Below are 23759 nucleotides of genomic sequence, written 5' to 3'. Positions count from 1 at the left end.
TGCGTGGCAACTCTTAACCTTGATGCATATATAGACAGAGACAAAAAACATTTCTAGGATATGGCTCCTTGCTCAACTGAAGCATTTTTTGGTCTGTGTATATATATGTCTTACTTATATATATTTATTTTTCATAAGGGATTTGGGGAAAAAATATGAATATTAGTAGATAATTTAGCTGCACTATAAGATATGACAGATTAAAAGATATATTATAAAAGATTGCATGAATTTTTTTAGAATGCCTTGATTTTCAGAACAATTATAACCCTCACATACTCAGTGGTTTAGTTAAATGCTGTGCAGACCTTCCCTTTTCACATCAGCTAGACCTGATATATTACATATTGCAAGAACAGTGTTAATGAGGAGACCATTAGCATGTACTTAGGTCACCTAATATTTTATATTTTAAGGTTTTTAAAAGAACTTTTGGAAAAGCTCTTTGTTTTTCATGTGGAACACCTCCAACAACATTGCAGCAGTTACCATGAGGTCTCTCTTAGACCTCTGAAAAATCTCTTTTGACCTGAAGATGTTGAAAAAAATCAAGGACCCTTTCCTTTTTTGTGTTCCCCAGGACAGAGCCCCTTCTAATCTCAGAGATGCCATTTCAGGTGGATGCTGCCGGGTGGGATGGTTAAAAATGGAGCTCCTTCCTTGTAACTTCCACTCTCCAGCCGTGAGAGCATCTTGGATATGCAGAGAAAGTGAGGCAGGTATAGGTTTGGGCCTATGTGTCTGCTGACTGAGTCTTACAGCAGTGTGGTTTAATGACCTTTGATAGGATCTTGCAGATTACATGAGCTGTTGAATCTTGGCATGAGTTTTTTAGGTAAGCACTGAAATTCTTGGCAAGAAATTAAGAAGATTTAGTCAAAAATGGGATGGAAGCCAGTGAGTTTGTGAATTATCCTTGTAGGAAAATGTAGTCCTGTCCATTGTACTGAGCCAATGTGCTAAGGACAAAAATAGAATGAGAATTATTTCTATACTTACAGCTTGTCCAAAATAATATTAATGACAGAACATTTATCAGGCTTGCATTGTGTGTAAAGGCATGGAAAATTTTAGTTTTTCTAAGCATATAGGTTTGGATCAAAGGAAGGGAACTATTTTCCACAGCTATTAATGAGTCTTCACCTTTATGGAGCACTATTCAACCTGCTCTGACAATTCCCCCCATGAAAACCCTTGTATTGACCTAACAGCTTCAACACCCAGCTAAGGCTTTCTTCATTGCAATAAGCAAAGCAAGGGTCATCACTACAAATGTCTGACACTCAGGAAATTACAGAGCTTTAGTAAAAAGAAAATAAATCCCATTTTTTAAATCAAGAAGCTTTTGTGACCATTTGTGTTTCCATATGTGCTGATACTGCACACTGGGCCAAAAACATCTTTACATCCCCAGTCTTAAAACTGAAGAGGTAGCTGTAACACATCAAGAACAGCTCCGTGTTGCTCCTGGAATAAAAGCTTCACCAAGCTGCCAAAAATAAAAATAAAATTAACCCCCGCTCTAAAATATATTTCTGTATTCCAAACAGTAGTTAGAGATGACAAATAGCTGGCAAAGGCAGCAATTCATTCAATCAATAGATAAACTACACAAATTCCAGCAGAAGCCTGGAGAATGCCATTATGGAAAAATAAAGCACAGTCACTGAGGCACCTCCTGCAGTCAATCATACCACACGTTTAAGGCAATTCTGCTCTTCATAAGTTCAGGGAAAGTTGACTAGAAATAAAAAAATATGTGGAAGACCTACAAAACAGCAGCCTCTGCAAGCCAGATTTTAGGACTTGACTGAGGGTTAACCCAGACCAGTGCTTATGGAACAGAGTTTCATGGCTGGGCTCCTCTGCTGCAGCTTTACAAGCAGTAAATTCAGAAACACAAAATAAATGTGGAGACTGTGCAGCCCACAGCTCCCTATCTGACTCACAGCCAGCAGAGCTCCTGCTCCATGGGATTTACCATGTCTGGGTTCAGCTGCCAGGGGAAGCTGAGTATGCATGGAAGATGGGAGCAGGTGAACCTCCCCAGGGACCTGGGAACCCCCAGGACTGGCTGCCAGGGTGCTGGGCACACTTGTCCTGGCAGCAAAATCACACCAAGCTCCCAGATGGATAATGGGATTTTAAAATCTACTCAAACAGTAACAGTATGTAGCCCTGGACAGATTTAAAAGAAATATTTGTTTCTCTCTCTGCATTCCCCTTAGAAAAGAGTCTTCCAAGCTACCTAGTTTGGGAACATTTTTTCCCTAGGAGAATGATCATAGTCCTTCCTTGATGTTTGCCTCAAGAAAACTATGTGTAAACTGGAAACCATCAAAAATCCTTACATTTCCAACCTCACAAAGCAAATTGGTGTAATAAGTGGAAGTCTCAGACTGATAAAAACACTGGGAAGCCAAATATATTAAAGAAGTGTCTGCTTACAGTCCAGCATTGAAACAGCAGATACATGCTCACAGTATTTAAAATGTGTGATGAATATGGTCAGTCACTGCAGTACAATCCAGATAAACCAATGATGTGACATTGGGACAGTGGCATGAAAGCAATAGTGGAATTCAACTAAAGAAAAAATTCAAAATTACAGTGGAGGATTGCATTTCCATTGATACTTTATTCATCAGTGATTGGGAGAGCTACCTGCACCCCAGTAGGCAGCTATTTATATGCCAGAAAGCTGAACCCTTAGAAACACATAATTTGAAACCCCTGTTCCTACAGAAAGGTCTTTGTTAAGCACATGCTATGAGATTTTCCAGAATGGGGATGTAAAGCTATACACACACCTCAAGAGAATTCTAAAATGTTTGGTCAAGTGCAAGTAACAAATTATCTGAGTACCACAAGATAAACAAGGTGTTCTGAAGACAGTGGCATTGCATCAGGTAGGAATTCAGCCAAGTTTTGTTATTTAGAAATATGGCAAATGGTTGATTACTCTAACCATTTGCTTAGGGGCTCAATTAATAAATATTTCTGCAGCTGTTTCTGCTAAATGTGGTTTATCAGTAGTATGTCAGTGGGTATGAATGATGTAATTTAAAATCATTTATATATTTAATGGTGTGTTCAAGGATAAATTAACCTGTATAATGCAATATATGTTACTAATGTGATTTGTTGATTTTTTTACTAGGAGGCATCCAGATACATACATATATTGGAAATGCAAGAATTTGTTTATTTGATAGTTTAACTGCCTCAGAATAAAAAGCAGAATTATTAGGAAAAGGCTTTGAAGAGCACATCAGTACTTTGTGATCTATTAGGTGCACAATTTGATGTGAAAAAGTATATTTCTAAAAACAATATGCCAAAAGCTTCTTCATTTGCATTGCTTGGAAGTAACACAGGGTCATTTTATATTGAAGAGTGTGCTGGGAGACCTCATCTCGCATCTCTCTTGCCAGGTGCAGCTTCCACCTCCAGAAGGGGTTCACTTAGAGAATAACCCCCATGTTACAGCCCCCACAATGTCCTGGGATCTCTCTGAGGAGGTGATTCTAGCAGGAAGAAGGACACTGCCTTTGCCATTCCCATTGGCTAAGATGCTGGAAAGGATCTTGGCAAGACCTGGAAAGGAACTGGACTCTGTTTCGAGCAGTCTGGTTCCCTTGCCATCCTTACTACCTGAACCAACAAAAGGCAGCTGTGAAGGGAAGAACTGAAGCTCTCCTCCTGATTCAAATCTTGCACATCTTCTCCAAATGCTGCTTCTGCTCATCAGCCTACATTCCCCTGCTGAATGCTGTAATCTTACCTTAATGAGACAGCATGATTTTTTCTACCTAATTCATTGTCTCACCATAATACCAAGGTGCTTGTCTGCAGACTGGATCCACGTGAGATGACACAGCTCCAGCCAGCAGTAAATGTAGGAGCTGTTGCATGCACATGGCTTAGTCACTCTATCAGTATTTCAGAAGGATGTGTATTTCTCCACAGCGCTAAAATGCAAAGGTTCCATAATTTCTGATAGTCCTGAGGCTGCACCTGTTTTCCCAGCATGGAGAGAGTCATTTATGCATCTTTATTGCTTGTAGGAGTGAAACTAGAAGCAGGTGCCCACATACAGGTACTTCCTCACTGCTTCTCATTCTCTGAATTATTTTTTTTCTTATTTTTTATAAGGCAAGATCTCTGATATCTACTAAGCTTTTGCTTCAAGAGTATCACCAGCCCTCCCACAGCTGCTATTTATCAAGGACACAGAAAACACTGGTTGTATTTACAGCTCTGATGGCCACCAGCCAGCCTTGCAGCTCCGCTCCAGGGCTGGGCACAACTGCACAAGTTCTGCAAACCAGGGCTACATCTGAAGGCCTGAAAACTCCTTTGTGCTATTTGTATTTGTTTAACCATATTTATTGTTTCTAACTTGGCAACCAACCATGTAAATGTGTAGAAGTATCGACTTTATTGGCAGGCAATCTGTGTTAAACAAGGCAACATAATGAAACCAGCCTCGCTGCAATGCAGCAGCCAGACCTAACTTCTGTCACAGCACAGAGAGCTCTCTAGCTGCTTTATTCTTCAGCAACATTGAGAGGTGCTTTAAAAGTGTACAGTGTGTATCCATACTGATGCTTTATAAACTGTAATATGAGAAAAAGAACTACCAGTGTAGGGGATGGGAAAGGGGAACAGGGTTTCCTTGGGACAGGTTTGACAGCAGCTGCTGCAGCAAGGGCAGGTGCATCACCAATACCCTGTGCTGTAGCAAACCTCCACAGAATCTTCTAAGGGTGCTTAGAAAAGGAAATGGGAACTGATATGAAAATATTTTCCATTTTTTCAGATAGGGATCTGCAAAGTGTAGTAGTTTTTTAACTATCATAGGCCCTACACCATTCACATGAATGCACACAATTATGAGGGTATGGGTATAGTGTTTCAGTGGCTCCTATTACTTTGGGAGTAAGACATATTTGTTTATCCCACTGCTCACTTGGAGCATGTAACCCAAATATGATCCAAATTATTGAAGTTGGGAGCTTTATTATAGATGTTCCTAATAAGCTGAAATTAGAGGACTGGAATGTACTTCCTGAGTGTGGGTGCTATGGCACCAAGAGCCTACACTGCAGAAGCCCAAGTACAAGTGAATTTGGATAGAGCTATAGCACAGAATAATAGAAGTGTCATTGAAGTCCAACTCCTGGTCCTGCAAAGGACAAACCCAAGAGTCCCACCACATGCCCAAGTTCATTGTCCAAATAGTTCTTGAGCTCTGTCGGGCTTGGTGTTGTGACCACTTCCTTGGGGAGCCTGTTCCAGTGTCTGCCACCCTCTAGGTGAAGAACCTTTTCCTCATATCCAACCTAAGGCTCCCCTGACACAACTTCATGCTGCTAATCATGTGAGATCCTAAATACACCTGACACCTCAACACAGCGGGACAGATGTCCCCTGCCTCAGCAGCCTCCGTGCCACAGCACCCACCAGCACTGGGATACTTACTGGTGGCTGTCTCCGTTGCTTCTCAGCCACCAATTGCTTTTCCATTCAGCAGTACCTGAGATTAGATAAGAGATAAGACTAAGAAGGAAACTGCAAAGGGCTGTCAGCTGTTCTCAGAGGGTCCTCTAGTGAAAATCCTCAGTTAAGATATTGCCTCCTTCAGGTGCTTCACTTTGTGTGTCTGGGGTTAAAAGGCTACTGATAAGACTGACTAGGAGACAAAAGGTGTTAACACTCCTGAGAAGGGCAGGGAAGGTGAATGGAAAAGAAGACCCAGCTTGTCATAGACATTCTGTAACCAACAGTTTCCTGCCTGATCGCTGTGAACTGACCACAGCAACCACATCTCCAATGAACCTTGTGCTCCCCTGATGATAAGCATCCCAGACAGAAAGAACGTGACATACCCTGAGGTTCAGTGACAATCAACTTGTGATTCATAAATTGAGAGTTTCAAAAAGAAGTAACAAACATGATTTTTTCTGTAGCTTTCTGCCTCAGAAAAAGACTGAGAAACATATTCTGTCTTTTCTGGTTCTAGTGGGATTGTTCTGCATGATACTATTCTGAGCTAGGCCCAGAGAATGTTTAAACTATGTGTAACCCATCCTCAAGGCCTGCTTCTAAATACAAGACATCCCCTGAAAGTGATGTTTGAGTGCAGAGCTGTGACAATTGCAGCTACATATTAAATACTGAGATAAATAGTTGATTTTACTCCTTTTCACTCTTCTCACATATTACTTTACCTTCTTTAATGACGAAGTCTTTGGAGCCAGGAGTGCATAGCAGCATTTATATGGAAAGCACTGGGCAAACCCAGGGAGAAGCAAGGTAGTGGCTGTGCCAGCCTGGCAGACCCCAGCAGCACCTCCTCAGACACTGGGGAGTGCTCTGCAGCAGCTCTGGTCACACCTGAGTGGGACACCCAGACCACTGACATCAGGGGGTGCTGTGAAGACCTGGATCATATTTTCCACCTTGGGGTTTTTTTTTTTTCATAGCCAGAATGTGTATCAATTTCAGCTGTTCCTTCTCTTGGTGGTTACACCCTGCCCAAGGAGTGATGGAGACATAAGGATGGAGAGCCCAAACATGAGTGCAGGTCTCTGATCTGTTTGCCAGGTTGGAAGCTCTCTGCTACCCAGCAGAGAGCACTTTTTCCTTCACAAGGATAATTCTGGGCTAGACTGTTTTGTTTCCCTGTGTGCTACAGAGCTACTCCGCCATGTATGTTCTCCTGTGTGGGTGGAGATAATCTCTGTGCCGTTGCCAGCACATTCCTAACTCTTTTGAAGCTAAGGGTCACATACGAGTACTTTCTGTCATTGTCAGCCCATGCTTCAAAGTTATTTCAGATTTGCTTTGTGAATGGATTATTTTAACATACTTTACTATATAATTTTGTTGAAAGGACCTTCCTGCAAGCTTAGAAATAACAAAGCAAGCTAGTAAACCATGTGTTGTTTTTTTCTCATGGGTTTGAGAATGAATAAGTGTGGAAAGTGGGCAGATTTTCACTTCAGATGTTATTTCTGCACCAGTTTCATGTATTCACCTTGCATATGCAGTTCTTTTGTTTGACAGGGAAAAGGTTGCACTGGGCTGCAGTAGAGAATAAAATGTAGACAATTTCTCACTACCTTGGCAAAGTTTGAGGTACCTCAAAGACCGTCACCCAGAAATTTCAAAGCTCATGTGCCAGGCCCTAAGTATCAGGGAGCTATCTCAAATTTCTTTGGAGAAGATTATGTCAATTTTGAAGACGTTTCCAAGACCTTCTTGGGTATAGATAAGGGAAAACTGTGGTAACCTCTTATTTGGAATGTAGCTGCTGATACAGAAGTTCTCATCCTATGTTGTTTTTCCTTTTCCATTCCCCTTCCATTGCCTTACCCCAGCACTGCCCAACACACCCATCCAGCCCCATGTGTGCTCCTTGGCCTGATCAGGGAGACCACAAAACTCCAGAGAGGGGGGAAGAGAACACAGGCTCCCTTATTCCACCCTGCCAGGTCTGCGTTTGTACAGAAGGACAAGAAGGAAGACAAAGGCAACCTGAAACAGATGGGCTCTTCCAAGTGAGTTCCTGCACCTGGGAGGTTTACCAAGCTGAGGCTCAGTGGGACTGACAGCCAATGCAGCCTCCAGTATCCAGGCCAGCAGCACCACACAGGCCAGCTTAATACTGAGTGTTTTCACAGGAAAGTGAGAAATATTGAAATGTGTATGAGCTAGGGAAAAACATTTTGAAAACTTGACATGTTTACAATTTTGAGCCAGACAACTATTTCACTGTGGATTAAAAAAAAAATTCCACAAAAGCTTTTCTTACCTTTTTTTTTTTTTTGTCACTATTTCCATTGTCCAGCAGAAGAAAATTTATGAAAAGGTGAAAAACATTTCCCTGTCACATCCCCCAATTTATTTTTTTTAAACCTCTATGTATCTACTTTGGCCTTATCTCTCCTTCCCCCATTTTCCTCCCTCTTGAGACAGAAATGCTGATCAGGTGGGGTTTCCCTTCCAGACTGAGCCTTGTAGGACTTCTCCCATTTCAAAGATCAGCTCTAGTCCCAGCTAAATGCTATAAGCTACAGGGAAAAAAACCCAACCAGCTAACAAATGTTGGCGAGACCACAAAATACAGATTGTGTCTGTAGGAGGAATATATTCCCATGCTGGGGAAATACTGAATTTTCACAACATTGAAGCAGATAATCTGGAGGAGGATGGAATTTTTTTCCCTAGCACTCCCTTATACAAATAAACACCGCTGAGAAAACAAACTTGTTTAGGTGAGAGAGGGTTGAATTAAACAGCGGTATCCATTTGTGGTCACCTAAAGCTGCTTCTATGCAGATTGCTTATCTGTGTTTACTGCTCTAAATTGCCTAAATGGTGTGAGCAATTCTGGGGATGGGTGGATGTTGTTTATGCAGTTGTTTAGGTTTGTTTGCCCTTGTCTTATGGACAGGGATAGACAAAAATAAGATTCCTGGTCTGCCTTTGAGATCTCCTTTTTCTTCCTTTCTGATAATTGTGAAGGATACTTAGAGTACATTAGAATTTTGAAATCAGAAAATTATCCCTTCCCCATCTTGTGTATACTCTTCAATTAGCATGTAGTGCCTTATGTGTGTGGCTAAAAAGTAGAAATAGAATAAAGATGGTGAAGGCACCAGTAATTTGGGCACGTGGCCTTTTTACCACACATTACATTCATGTGAGAAAGAAAATATCTCTTTAGCTACCATTGAAAAAAAAAATCCCTGAGAAAAATCAAGACCCAAATCCCTACTCCACGAGGCCACATGATTCCCCACGTTACCTTCAGACTGTGAGCAGACCACTAAGCAAAGGTGACTTTATTACACAGAAATGTGCTGGATTTTCCTCTGGGCAAAGATGGGATTCCCAGAGCACTCCCTATGTTTGGGGATTTGCATCCCACCTTCCTGTTTTCAAAGTATCTTCTGAGTAAAACTCATGTAAATAGGTGCTGTAGGTAAGCAGCAGGGATAGGGAGAGAGAATTACTATTTTTTAAAAGCTGTATAGCCAAAGTAAAATGTTTTCTGTGTGTGGACTGAACCAAGAAGGGGAGGCTGTAAGGGAATTATTACTTAAAAGTTCTTCACCTACCAGGAACAGAAAAGCAGGTTTAAATAAATAAAAAATAAATAAAACAAACAAACAACAAAGACATGGCAGGGAGAGAAATCCCTGATGCAATAGTAAGCTATCGCTCCAGAATAACGTGCTCCAGGGTTATGGGTTGATCTGACTAAGACAACTCGTGGTGTGCAGATCTACAGATCCATCTGCACGTGGTGACAGTGATACCTCTGTTTCCCAAGGGTGAGCAGAGGCTAAACACAATCTTCTGGGATAATTGTTGCTGTATGCATTCACACACATAACCTATGTCAGTGTCCAAGCAGACATGATCAAAAATCCATTGAAATGGGTGACAACATTTCCACTGTCTTTTAACAAGTTTTGTGTAGGTCTTGAAGCTTATACTTTAAGAAGAGCCAAACAACTTTATGATTAAAAACAGAAAAACAACCACTGCAGGAATACAATCAGTACTTTTAATGGCATTAAAAGGCCACCAGATGGACAACTTTCAATCATAATTAAATTACTGTCCTCAAGTAGAAACAACACTGTTAAAAAACCATTAAGTTTTAAGATGAAACATAAAAAGCTGAAAATAACATGACTCATCCCTAGCTTTCTTCTTATTGCACAAAAGCACTTAAAATTTGGCTTCAGCACTTTTCTCCTAATTATAATGCATGATCCCTTTGTCACTGTGAAATGCAACCGCTTAAGCTAAAAATTTCCTAGAGCTGTACTGATAAAAGAAGGCTGAAACACAATTTGCAGTACTCAAACAGGTTCTCACAGAGTCTCAGGTGCATCCTGACTTTCTGCACTTTTGATGTCCCCATCATATAATTAATAATTAAAACAAAGATGTGCAGAAATAGGTTTAGATTAGAAATTAGGAAGAAATTCTTTCCTGTGAGGATGTTGAGACACTGGAACAGGTTGCCCAGAGAACCTGTGGATGTTGTATAACTAAAAATGTTTAAGGCCGGGTTGCATGGGGCTCTGAGCAAACTGACTTGGTGAAAGGTGGCCTTGGCCATGGCAGGAGGTCAGAACTGGATGGCCTTTAAAGTCTGTTCCAACCCCAACCATTCTGTGATTCTGTAATGAGTCTATGATTCATCATTGAAGGGACAAAGCTTTCCTCTGTGACCTTTCTGTGTACCTACAGAAAAAAAGTTGTTTTAAGTATATTATGTAGTGGTGAGACAAAAAAAAGAACCATCACAGCTCTGTCCCTTAGTCATTAAGGTCTATTTAGTAAAACCAGCATGACAAATACCCCAATGCACTGGTGAGCTCAAAACAGCACTGAGCCTTGCTGAGACACAATATGTTCTAGGTCCCATAGCATGCTGTAACTTACAGACTTAATCAAGCTTTGAATAGGGATGGTGACCTTTTCTTTCTTCAGAAAGAAAGGGACAGAAAAATGAGAAATAAAGGGCAAAAGCCATTGGGGAAATGAGATTGTAAATCAAAGCATAGCTATGCCTCAACTTTACTATATTTTCATTTTTATTAATAGCACCCACTACTATGTTTTACAGCCTACCCTTTAAAATAGTTCACAAATTGCAGGGGGTCCTATAAATTTAATTTAAATTTTTTAAAATATTGTAGTTAGAACAGAAAATTTATCTTTCTAAACTGCTCTTAAACTGCATATGCATTTACAAAAAAAACTATCATAAAAGCTGTGTATTGTGGGTGGGGAATAGAAATTAAGAAACAATATTCTATTCTTTATTTTAAGGGTGTATTAAGAACTATTCTTGTTTTAATTTTCTTCACTTTGCCAGAACCATGTCTAGTTTAGAACAGCATTTATCAAACATCCTTTGTACCCTTGAACGTGCGTGTTGGTTTTGAAGAGTACAGCACCCTGGCTAGGGTGATCCTACTGGTTCTTCTGGATTCTCCTGAATGCTGCTATGTTCCCTTCTTGACAGAGACAACTTGAAAAGTGCAGGCTTGAGACCAAAGCTTGGGAACATTCTGAAAATAGGGATTGCATTCTACTTATTTCTATTTCTTCTAGATTTGGCTCCCCTTCACCTCTACTTATTATAATGTGGAATCATCTACCATAGTTTCTTTGGAACAAACATTGAAAACCTGCTCCCAGTGCTCCATGCATCCATGTACCATGGCCTCTTGGAAGCATGATGGAATGAAGTATGACAGGAAAAGTTGCAGACTTTTTTTGAGATTTCCATAGTTTTGAAACCAGAAGCTGTTGACTCCTTGCCATAGCCTTGTGGTGTCTTTTTATGAATTTTCTCCTACTACCACATGTCATCTTATAAGTGGTTACATTTAAATTACTGGGGAAAAAATTAATCCAGTCTGAAGAAACCATTAATGATACCCATAGATATCTCCTGTTTACCAAAACAACATTTGAACAAAGGGGAAAACTGAACTCTATTAAGCATAAAGGATGTGTTAGCTTTGTCTGTTAAGACTTGGTCTAAAAAGAATGACCTCTCAGGTTGCTTTCACATTCTACTTGCTTTGTACCGTGCTTTGGGATATTAGTGACTGTCTGGCTAAAACAGAGATTTTGAAAGTAGTATCTGTTCTTAAGTTCTTAAGTTACTTTAACTCAACTTCAAGCTCTGCTAGTGTGTAACTAATTTTAAAAGCTTCTGGAACCTAAAATTCACTCAGCAGAAAACGGGTAAAGCATGTAGGACAGTTGTATCATGATTCAATAACCAGAATGATTATCAGTGGACTACCAACCATTTGCCTCAGCACTGGCTTCTCTAGCACCTGGAGAATGACTTGAGCATTTGAGTCCTGTTTTGTTTTGCTTTCGGGTGGGTTTTTTTTGGTTTTGTTTGGCTGGTTGGTTTTGGTTTTAGTTTAGTTTTGTTTTGAGTTTCTTCAGATACTTGAGGTCTACTACTCAGAGAGACTTTTAAAAATTTGTCCTTACATAAAATACATTTTTAAACTATCATCTAATGTGCTGAGGATAAAGTTGGTGCTTCATAAAGGTTTTGGAAAAGACCAAGAACATTTGAAAAAAAAGCAAATACTTTTTTCTTGGGCAAGATTATGTGCTGGTATCCACATATTAGTACTGACAAGCAGCTCAGAGTCTATCATGAGGAGTGATGGGAAAGAAAGGGTAAATGCAACATTTCATAGTCCCTGCAGCAGCCTCAGAGACTGAAAAGTAAAGACAACTCTCCTTCTGTGAAGAAATAAGTCTCACATAAGTTATCCCATTTTTGCTACTTCTCTGGTTATGGAGTATTTGAACTCTGGCAATCCTAATTCTCTATGTTAATAAATGACTGCAGAAGAAAATAAACCTGTGACAGAAATCTACACATAATTATTCCAAAAGTTATCAGCATTTTTGAGAGTTTAATTAATTATATGGTGAAAAATGCCCTGTGAGCAACATCCCCCACACACCAAGGCTGTGTAGGTCATAGTGAGTACCTCAGTTTGCTTCCCTGATTCTGCTGCTTTCTGCATTTTTCTGACAGTTTTACATTCCTACCTGCTACTGCCCACAAATACATTTCTTTGCCACTCAGTCAGCAGAGGAGTTCTGTGATGCACTGTGCACTAAATATGCACAGACATGTGCATGGTGCATGACAATCTCCAGGATCACACTGGACCTGAATTTCTAGCAGTGTGTGAATTTCTACACAGTGTGTACTGTTTCCAGCCGTATTATTTGAAACCCCTTTGTGAACCCCAGCTCCACAAGGTGGCTCTCGATTCCTTTAAAAATACCACTGCTTTCCTGGATTAAATATATCCCAGAATGATCTTGAGAACAATCATCATGGCTTTATGGATGCAAAATGCTACAGTGGAAGCCAAGATCCCCTTTAGTATGTGGCGTGTTTTTCTTTCAGTAAAGCCGAAAACTAGACAAAGTCTGACACTTCTGCAGTATTATAATTTGAAGTAAGGTTTCATGTCAATTGCTCAATAAAATCTGAAAAACAAGAAAATAAAGGTATTACAGATGCCTTTGTGAAATGGGACATTCAAATGCTGACTGCCTGCTCTGTTCCTGTGTGGTTTCTTTCCTACAAGTGTCCTTCCCTCACTCCACACCTCCACAGGATCTGGTTAACATAGTCACCAGGTACTGAGGGGTACAATCTCTGAGAGCATGGACAGCAGGATGGCAGGTGGTGCTCCTCAGGAAAGACATCTTGCCTTTGAAGGCCAGGACACACTATGAGATATTCACTTGACTCCAGCCAGGACTTCAGCATGCCCAGGCTCCCAAATCCCTCTGTGGCTGGCCATGTGCTAGCATGGCCTCCCAGAGGTTTGCCTGCTAGAGCATCTCACCTGAATGTGAGGTCCTGCCCTGAGGTGTGAGTCTCCAAAGCCCCTGGCTGGGTGACCACACAGCTGATCACCAGCTCCTTGTGGCAGGGAGAGTCACAGCAGAAACTGGGGCAGGACTGTGGCACCACAGTGTAACTCTGTGAGGTGGGCTGGGCTGCAGCACATGTGCAAAGCAAAGGCTGATGGTGTGAGCCCAAACTTAGTGCCCAAGACTGGATCAGTTTGCCCTTCCTCTTGGGTGCAATATTGCTGCTTTTGGTAATCAAGAATTCAAATTCCTGTTGCTTACATTCTAGGAAAATGCTAAGAAAACCTGAGTAAACTTTAGGAAAAAAGATTATTTGCTTTCTGGTGATTTGTATGTTTGAGATCATATTTTCAAGTTTTTCACAATGGAGATAGAAATTTATTTAACTAATAAAATTTGAAAGCTGAAGCTGCATAACAAACACTATTGCAAGGCAATGCTGGGTGTGTCTGAGCTATAACGTTAAATTCATTCTTCTTGTCGCTTCCTTCAAAGCCGTGCTGAGCTCAGCCCCTCCCTGGTTATCCTTCCCTGCCGAACTTGCTGTAACCCCCACGCCTTGCTGCTGTTCCCACCTTTGTCCTTGCACAACTTGCTGCACCTTTGCCTCCACTGCTGGCCCAGCTTCTCCCCCTGAGCCCTTCTACAGTGTGGTCTCTAAAGATCAGTTAGAGTGATCTGCTTCTCGTTCTCCTAATTTCTCTCCTGTTTTCTGTCTGCCTTTAAACATGCGTTCTTCCATGGAGAGATGGTGCAAAGATGAAATTTTGCCTGTTAATAACTGCATGCATTTTCTATAAACTTGAATCTGGTAGATCTGCCCTGTGTTCATGTGCACAATCTCTGGAGCAGCTGAGGCTGCTGTTCTACTCTCTTTGTAGTAGGTGTCTGACAATGGGTAAAGACTCTGGGGAGAATCTCTGCTACAGAAGTTTGTATCCTGGAGCCAGCACAATTTCATGAACAATAACCCAAAGGACAGGCCAAGGGACATGTCTTTCAGTCCAACATGTATTTTTTACATTTTCACATGCAGAAAGTCTGCAGTCAAGAACCAGAAATGTGATATCAGCAATGGAACTCAGTTCATTAAAAATTCAAATCAATGGAAACAACAGGACGTGTTATTTATCTAAGCCTTGAATCAATCTGACTACTATGCATAATGATCTTAATTAGAAAAGTGAGCCGAAGCAGGAAGACAGTCTGTCTCCTGCCTTTGAAATTATCATACCCCTATCAGTATGCTTGGGTAACTTGTAATTAGGGACAAAGGTTACACATCATTTTATATGCTGAAAAACCGGTTTTATACATGTCATTTCACAAAATATTTAAGAAATAGTTATAAGACTTGGTAACCCTTATATACTTTGGGGTTTTTTTCCTACCAGATTAGTAGTCTGCACAAATTAATTGATGGACTTCAGAAATACCAATAGAAACTTTGTATTTATAGGGAGCCTGGACACTAATAAGTAACTAACAATATCAGCATCAGTCTTTGTAGAAGTTCCTTTCCAAAATTTGGTACATTTTCACACCTGTTTCACCTGCATGGAAAATACAGCTCAGAGGAGCAGTGTGGGCTGTCCAGCAGCAGAGAGTAAGGGCTTTCCTGTTCAAAAACTGGCATGTTGCACTAGTATGGCCACAATTATACCTACACAGCTCCTTGTGCAGTCCCCCACATCTTTCTTCTTTTTTTGCTTATCTTCAGCTACTGCTGTTAAACATGAAATTATCAGGTTTTGACAAAATGGCAGTCCTGTGATTACATTTCCTCTAATATTTTATGGACCAGCTGTAAATAAAAAACAGAAGACCTAAGTCAGAGGTCCTGCCTCATCAAAGCAGTCAGTTCCACACTTTATTTAAACAAATTCTTCAATTTAGTTAAATCCACTGGGCAGGCCCACTGCCCGCTCACAGCATCGAGTCACACACGAGCACTGCTCTCAGCAGGAGCAATGCTTTATCTTCTGCATTGGAACACACCTCTTCCTCTCTTATTACATGTACTGATGTGATTTTTTTTTTCAAGGTAGTATTTAATCTTAGAAATACATCACAAAAAGATCAAACCCTCTCTGTCACACAAAATGGCCTTGCTTTCCCAGAACAGTATTTCCACAAACAAAAAATATGGAAATTAAAAACACAAGCAGGATCTGTTTCATCAAAGTATTAGCTACATTTCTGTGAGGTTGACAATCACCTTTTTAACATGGCAGGAATTACATGCGTAATTCTCTTTAATGGGTGTTACAAATGTTCAGCCCACACTGAAAAAAGATCACAGTTGGTATGAGTAATAACTTTTTTCTTAAACATAAACAGTTCCCCTCTAGCTCTCTACATATCCTCCAACATCAATGTAACCACAGCTGTCAAGGCAGCCTCACCTCTTTCTATGTATATTTTAACTTTAATTTTTTCCCATGCTTTCTCTTAGTGGACCTTTTTTTTTTTTTTTTTTTAAGGGCCTAAACCTGTTCTCCAATTTTGTGGGCAAATTCACTGCAATAACAGATCTTGGTGTTTAGACATCTTTAAACATTATTATTAGCATGCAAGAAATTAGAGACCTACATCAAGATCTGGAGGTTTGGGTGTTGTTTTTTAATTGAAAGTGGATTTCAGGTTGTAATTTCCTTCATTCAAGGATCTCCAAACACTTTTACATAGTTAAATGAGTTTTTGTGGCCTTCTTTACAGGCAGCAGCAGTCCCCTTCTCAAGCTTTGGCACAGCCTTGGTGGTTGCCAGCTGGGGCCAGCGAGGCGATGCGAGGATGAGGATGCAGGAGCTCTGTGGAGAGGGTGGCGATGGGCTGAGGCTCAGAGGGCACACACAGTCCTAGCCTTAAACTGCACAGGTAGTCATAGATGTGCCAGGGGAGGTTTAGCTTGGACATCAGGAAGAATTTATCCACAGAAGTGGTGATTAGGCTTTGGAACGGGCTGCCCCGGGATGTGGCAGTGTCACCATCCCTGGAGGTCTCTGAGAAGGACTGGACACGGCACTGAGCGCCATGGTCTAGGTGACATGGACTCGATGATCTCAGGAGTCCTCTCCAACCCAGCTGAGTCTGTGATGGAAAGCACCCTCCAGTCCTTGGGACACCGCACACTCCCTTGAAGCTCCATGTCCCCTCCGTGGCTGAAGCACAGAAGTCACAGAACGATGGAACATTAAGGGGTGGGAAGGGATCCCCGATCACCGAGCCCCAGCCCCCTGCCATGGGCACAGACACCCCCCCCCAGACCAGGCTTCCCACTGATGCCTTACGTTTTAGCTTTCGTATTTTCCAGATTCTGTACTTCACTAGTGTGTAACTCTGAACTTCATATAAAGTGTTACCAAGTTCTCCTCAGAGCTTAGTCAGACAAAACAATCCTTTTCCAGCACGAGAACCAAGGACACCATTGCAGCTTCGGGCCCAAAAAGTGTAAACATGAGCGAATTGAGGAGAGCAAACTGGGAGGACGGGAGTGCATAACCTGCAGCTGTAACTGGACAATTAACCCCAATATGTAAATGGACCAAAACTTATAAAAGTGTGAAAACTCATGACTTGGAGTCCTTCTTGGGTCGATCCATGGCCGGGCTCTTGTACTGCCCAGGGTGTATCCTCTGAAGGCCTTTTTAATGAATCCCTACTTTACTCCTTTAACACAGTCGAGCCTCTGCTCAGGGAGCCTCTGAAGGCATCAATCCAAGCCTTGAACACTTCCAAAGGTGCGGCATCTACAACCTCCCTGAGCAACCAGCTGCAGGGTCTCACCACCCTCGCAGGAAGGAATTTCTTCCTGCTGTCTCAGGTCTAGCGCCTGGATCAGTGTCCCCTCAGTGAGGCGCGCCATGGCCCCTCACAGCGCCCGTGTCCCGGTGCCCCGCCGTGCCCCCGCGCGGCCCGGAACGCGATCGCCGGGCCGCGGTTTCCAGGCGGGCCGCGGGGCGGCCGGCGCGGTTGCCATGGTGCGCTCCCGGCGCGGCCGCCATGGACGAGGAGGACACGGTGGGGCCTGCGGGGCTGGCCGGGCCGGGGGCGCTTCCCCGCCGGGCGGGCGGCGGCTGCGGGCGGCGGGGGGAGCGGGAGAGGCGGCCTGGCCCGGCCCGGTCCTGCCCTGCCCCTGGGGGCTGGCCGCGCTCGGTGCCGGCCGGGGATGTGCCGCCGGCCGCCCTCAGCCCGGCCTGGCGGAGCTGCCTCTCCCCAGCACGCACGTGGGCGTTTCTGGAACCACTCGGTTTTAATCTGCCGGTTTCCCTCTTCTCTCCCTCTCCGGTTTCTCCGGGAAGCACCGGCTCCTGCGGGCTTTCTCCCACCGCGTGTGTTTCGTTGCAGCTCCAGAAATCTGTTTTTCTTTTCGCCTCCCACTCGAGTTTGTGTCTCCTTTTTAATTTCTGGCGGGTGGCTGCATTTAAAGCCCCGGCACGTGCGTGCGAGGCGTGGACCGGCATCGCTGCTGTTCTGGGCTCACACAGGCGGCAGCTGGCGCTTGGCAGCCGCAGCTACGAGTGCAGAGCTACCTGCGGCTGACGGAGTGCGGTCATCCCTTGTGACCCGCCAGGGCTAACACAAAGGGTTACATCCTCTCCTCTAGAAATAACCTCAGGAGCTGTGCAGTGGCTTAGCAATAATGCCATTTGTTTTACTTAAGTAATTGTGAGAGTCTTCTGGCTTTTCTTTCTTTCAGAGAGATTTTAATGAACGCTGTGCTCAGTGTTCAGAAGTGAACTGGGGTCTCACTGATGGAGGCAGATTTTATTGTAGATCTTGCCACAACGTTACTGAGGTAAAAAGATGAGTTGCTGCCTTGGAAAAGGTTTATTGTGGTTGTTTCTTGACTTTATATAAGAAAATTACCAATTTTTCTTCGGCATTGAGGGCATTTCCTTTTTCATGCTTTAGCTGACACTATTTAAAATGAATGTTCCTTGAAATCACAACATTTGGAATGAGCCATCTTGGCCTGCTGTGTTGCTGTAGCAGTGTCAGTGTGCTCTCTAGGTGCCTTAGAAGCTTTGTTTGGCTGCCTTTTGTGCAGTCCAAATCTAGGCAAACCCTGGTGCATGTCACCTGTGTCCATGATAGTAATTGTCTATTTTTGAAATTTCTGAATGAAAAGTTCAGACTGTCTCATCTCCTGTTAGTTTAGGAAATTTGAGTGAATTCTCCATTATGTTTTATGATGGGATAATCTGTGCAAGTTAGACCTGGCTCTTTTTTTTGCTAAGTTGTGTTCCTCTTTTGCAGAGAACTAGAGAAGTTGTAAACACTGATTTTATTACTAATTCAAGAGTCCAGACAATCTCCAAAGGTTTAAAAAAGCAGGAGAAAACTGGTATGTATGAGTTTCTGTCTGTATTTTGCAAAAGGATGGCTGTTCAGCCACTGTTCACCTAGGCCTTTATGTCTTTGGTGGAGAACAAAAGCAGATAGGCAAGAAAGACTGTAGGAGTGGGAACAAGAAGCACCTCCCTGATGCTGTCACAGCCTTCACAGATCACATTTGGTGGCTTCCTGAGCCACAGATGACCTCTGGTGATCCCAGTGGTGGGAGATTTTTGATTGAATGGAGCTGTGTGCTGCTGCTGCTTTGACTTCTGGAGCAAATACTCACTGAAGCTGCTGGAGGCATGCATGCAGGTGTGGTGATCCTTTGTTCCTTCCTGTGATGGCTATCACAAAACCAGAGAGGTTGTTTGTCTTGGCAGGTGAGATGTGATGGTGGTCCAGCTCGAGGTGTCACCTGGCCCTGCAGCTTACACACAAACTGCACAGGAGAGGCTTCATGCAGGTCCAGCAGCTGAACCAGTGCTGCATCTTTCATCCAGAGGCACTTTTTTACTTTTAATTTCATGAATATTCAGAAGAGCAGTGGTCATTACGTAGGAGGATCTGGGCCATGAGGATGTAGTGGTAAAGCTGCTGCTAGGGATGTGTGTGCTCTGTGTTGGCTGGACACATCTCGTACTGTTGTGGCCACTTTCAGAAAACAAAGCTGCATTCAAATGCCACATAAAACAAGGGGTTATGTTTCTCTCTGATAAGGTCATCTACCTTTGCTCTGCTGCAGAGGCAGTGGTTTGCTACATTCCTTCAAAAAGAGCAATTGTGTGGAAGTGAAGGGAGGTGTGAAAAGGACCCCTCCACTTTTCCTTATCCTGTATTGCTTCTAAAGTCTGGACCACTGTGCTTTTCATTTATCCTGTTGAGATCATTAACCAACCCCAGGCTTCTTAAGAAAGAAATCCTTATCTTCACAATGCAGTCATGTTACACTGTACTCCATGGATGTACAGGAGTAGCTGTGTCTGTTAGCTCACTGGTTGGCAGTTAAGAGCAGCATCATTAAAGCAGGGCAGAAGCTTTGGGCAGATAATGTCAAAGATAGTGAGATGCAAGGTGTGTTTTGGAACAAAAATAGTGAAGAACAAGTGTGAAAGGAATGAAGAGGGAGTTGAGAAATGCAGAGAAAATTTCTAAAACCAAAAGCCTGAAAAAAAGGTTAGTAGTGAATTTAGAGAGGTAAGGGTGAAAAGTAATTGTAATGCAGCATGAAGAAATAGTGAGTAGATTGGAGCAGGCCCACTCCCTGTGAAATTCATGTTGTGCTAGGATTTGTTAGAAGTTGGGATATTCTTTTATTTAAACATGTATGATTCTGTGGGAGAGAATGGTAAAGCACCAAAGTGGTATTGGTTGTTTTTTGCCTGACTCACTACTGTAATGTTCCAGTTTTCTGTGTCAAGGGTGGGAAAGGAATGTTCATATTTCATTTTTAATGGCAGGTTCTTGGTTATTTTTAAGCTGGTAATTTAACAATGCTCTGTTCAATTACAAATGCCACACTAGACATTATAATGAATTATATTATTCTTGGGAAATGTGTGAAGTTCTTGCTCAGTAACTTTTCTTCTTGTTTAAGGCTGTGAACAAATGGAAGTTAATGGAGTGTTCAGTGTAGCTGGTTTATGCACTAGGGTCTGAAATTATTAAATAGAAATGTGGGGATAAGTGTGCATAAGGTTAAAGAAACCCAAAATAGTACAAACAAACATAGCCCCTTTTTTTTCCCTTAGATGGAGGCTGTGAATGGTATATTTGTGAAGGCTTTCAGCTTGTGCTCAAGAAACAAGTGGAAGCTCTAGAAGCATTAGGAGTATGTCCACAAATGAAGGTATGTAGATGTCAGTGTGAATTGTACACTCTGTGTGTGTGTGTGTTACAGAAAATGGGATTTTAAAATATTTTAATTTTTAAAGTGAATCACACAGGTCCCTGTTTAAAATCATTGAGCATATGAAATAAAAAATTTGTTTCTCTGGTAATTTTAAAACATATTTGATAAATCACAGTTAATAAAATTAGAGATGAAATATTATTCAGATTCCTGAATTAGAAATTACACTCTGTTCTCTCAGCAATTGATGATCTTGTAAACATTGTACCATTTGCCATCCTTTTTTTTTTTTTAATCAGGATGAAATTCTGTGCAATTTTTGGAGGTGTTACCTTCAGAAGAGCAAACAGGCATATTGCAAGAGACCAGCTGGGGAAACTGCCAAAGCATTATCAGTAAGTGGAAGCTCAAATTCCCTGAGATGTTTGGTATCTTTTTAAAAGCAACAACAGAAATCTTTGTTTAGGCAACATATCTTGCTGGTAATAATGTCACCTCAGTATGAAGGAGATCATATAGACAGGCTTGCACAAGTCCATTTTATTGGCTTTTGGAGGGTTTTTTTGAGTCTATTTCAAGAGATTAATATTTCTGTGACTATTTGAAACTGCTTATTTAAAAGTTTTGCTTTGTCTTGACATAGATAATCATTAAATACATATAACAATGCAAAATGTATCATCAGCTACCATCCTTTCCTGCCTGCCCTCTTGAAGTTACTCATTCAATCAAGCTTTGATTCTGTGTGTTGCCAACTTTCTGGTCATTGTAGCAGATTGAAAGGTAGTCACTAGAAGTTTTTTCATGCTGAGAAATCCTTGAAAAATACTTACTTTTCTTTTTTTTTTTCTTTTTTCCCCTTACTGGTGATTTGTGGAGTAAAATGTGAACAGTTTGGGTTTTAATTTTTGCTGTTAATTTTGCATCTGTCATGCTTTACATGGTTTGTTAAGATCAAAACTGTAACTAAGAGTAGCTAATACAAACATTTATTTACAAACCCCAGGTGTGTGAGAGCAGTACTGATGTGGACAGTGATCCAGAGAGACCCAGCCTTCTGCACTTGCTGTCTCTCTCTGAAAGTGAGGGGGATCTGCAGACCGACTGCAGCTTTGCCTCATCCGTGAGCAAGGTCTCAGGTAGGAGCAGTGAGCTGAACTAGCTGAAAACCAGTTTTTCTGTAGTTTTAAAATATAAATAGATTTAAAGTGGATTTGTGTACAGTGAATTGGAGGAACTGGTTGGAAGTTGTAAAGTTTTCAGTCTTGTTTGACACTGTACTACTTTATATTCTGCCAGAAATAGAAGATTTCCTCCTCCAACCCCCACCCAAGGAGATAAAAGTTGAACAGGACCTGGAAATACAGTGGGAAATGCAGGAGGAAGTTCTGGTTTATAGCAAGTTTGCTCCGTGCCTCCTGTTTGGAGTGGGAAAAAATTGCTGTTGTATTTGCCAAGCTAGATGTTCACAAACACAGCAGCTTTGAACCATATTTAACCAATTTTTTGAACTGTATTTAACCAATAGCAGAGCTGTCTATCATGACTTTGATGTTAAAACATATAAGTTTGTTCTTTAAGGGGATGTATTTTTTTCTATCCCATACATATATTTAGCTTTTTCATTTTTTCTTTACATTATTTTGGTATTTCTGTATCTTTTGTTTCCACAGTCTTTTTACTGCTTTCCCAATGACCCTTCTATGAAAAATCATATTTTAGCATTCCACCAGTTTCTCTTTTCTGCTTACAATAGCAGCAGGAAAATACCTACAGACTGCTGAACTTCTTCATTAAAATGTCGTAGAGAATTGGAGTGTTAGGTTCTGCTGGGCAAGTGTAATGCCAGACAATGCTGCAATGCCTGATACTGGAAATACATTGCAGGGCACATATGAAAGTTTTTGCTTGTGTTTTAGACTTATGATTGTTTTCTTTCTTGCTTTATTCTTTGCTTGCTTTTTTCTTCTTTATCTGTGTCTGTGTTTCTTATGCATGCAGTGTCCTTATGGCATGTTTCTGTTCTTCTGTGATATTGCCTCTCTGCCCTCAGAAGAATGAAATCTTGTTTTTTCCAGCTTTTCTCTTTCTTTTGTAAAGTCTAGAAGTGGTAATAGAGTGAGAAATTTGGTCAGCAGCAATTAGAAAACTCCAGACAGAATGGGGAGGGAGGGGAAAAGGTATAAAAATGGTGATGCAAATTTTTTAAAATACTATGCTAGAACCTTTCATCCTTATATATTAAAATGACAACATTTTGAGGTAAAGAGTCACTGTATGTTTGTGCATGTAGAATCTTGGATGTTATACAAATATAATACAAAAAGGAAAGAATTGAGTGAAGAATTTCTAGTGAAAGTATTTCCTTGAATTTTCTTGCCCTTCTTAATGTTTAGGGTAATTCCTTTCTTCCTCAGTACTTGTGCCTTTTATAGGTCTGCTGTTTAAAATTTTAGAACAGTAAGGTAGTCTTAAGTAGGCCACAATTTATTATCTTGGTTAGTTGTTTCAGAGATTGAATTCAGCTTCCAGAAGTCATCAATTTCACTAAAATCACTTGAAATAAGTTAAGAGTTCAGTGATACTTGAAGTGAATTTCAGTTCAGTGATACTTGAAGTGAATTTCAGTGAAATCAGACAAACATAGAAATAGTTTTGTCTATTGAAATTTAACATAAGTAAGTGTGTTCTAGTCTTTTGTAAACTCTTGTGAAGATTCATAAATATTTTCTTTGGGGTCGTTTCTGCTGAGCTGTTATTGCTACAGACTAGAAACCTGAAACACCCTTCTTTCCTAAGAGGCTTGTCCAGACAGCATTTGGTTTTTTGTTGGTTTTTTTTTGTTATTTTTGTGTGGGGTTAATAGCAATTTCCACTGAGTGTAGCACTGAGATATTGCTAGAGAAGCCTATAAAACTCTTAAATTATTAGCTGCGTGTAACTGTGTGTTGTCATGCCATGCATAAGCTGGAAGAAATAAAAGGAAATTGTGTGCCATCATTAAGGCCACAAATATAATGAGGATTATTTTAAATCAATTGAGCTGAATGTGAAATTAACAATGAAGCTTCAGTCACGGAGCTGCCTTAGAGCGCAACAAGTA

At 41.4% G+C, this 23759-nt stretch overlaps 1 protein-coding gene and 1 long non-coding RNA gene across 4 annotated transcripts in view; one reads left to right on the top strand and one right to left on the bottom strand.

The window, feature by feature from the left end:
- Positions 1 to 15298: 15298 nt before the first annotated feature.
- Positions 15299 to 17327, bottom strand: LOC135296056 (uncharacterized). The gene is made up of 2 exons (XR_010358109.1): positions 16758 to 17327; positions 15299 to 16628 (listed from the first exon to the last, which is right to left on the bottom strand). It is a non-coding gene; the product is annotated as an uncharacterized LOC135296056 (long non-coding RNA).
- A 94-nt stretch (positions 17328 to 17421) lies between these two features.
- Positions 17422 to 23759, top strand: part of TAF1B (TATA-box binding protein associated factor, RNA polymerase I subunit B) — a 45474-nt gene continuing 39136 nt past the window's right edge. Inside the window, exons 1-6 of one of the 3 annotated variants that reach the window (XM_064411970.1) lie at positions 17422 to 17487; positions 18167 to 18265; positions 18727 to 18814; positions 20556 to 20653; positions 20956 to 21051; positions 21663 to 21795. In XM_064411970.1, coding sequence (XP_064268040.1) covers positions 17470 to 17487; positions 18167 to 18265; positions 18727 to 18814; positions 20556 to 20653; positions 20956 to 21051; positions 21663 to 21795 — 532 coding nt within the window. In that variant the 5' untranslated portion in view covers positions 17422 to 17469. Of the gene's footprint in view, positions 17488 to 17538; positions 17852 to 18166; positions 18266 to 18726; positions 18815 to 19689; positions 19981 to 20555; positions 20654 to 20955; positions 21052 to 21662; positions 21796 to 23759 lie in introns of those variants that run through there. The other 2 variants (XM_064411968.1, XM_064411969.1) reach the window with 2 other exon arrangements.

Source organism: Passer domesticus, chromosome 3 (assembly GCF_036417665.1).
Source record: "Passer domesticus isolate bPasDom1 chromosome 3, bPasDom1.hap1, whole genome shotgun sequence".
Classification (NCBI taxonomy): domain Eukaryota; kingdom Metazoa; phylum Chordata; class Aves; order Passeriformes; family Passeridae; genus Passer; species Passer domesticus.
This window is presented reverse-complemented; position numbering and strand designations above follow the sequence as displayed.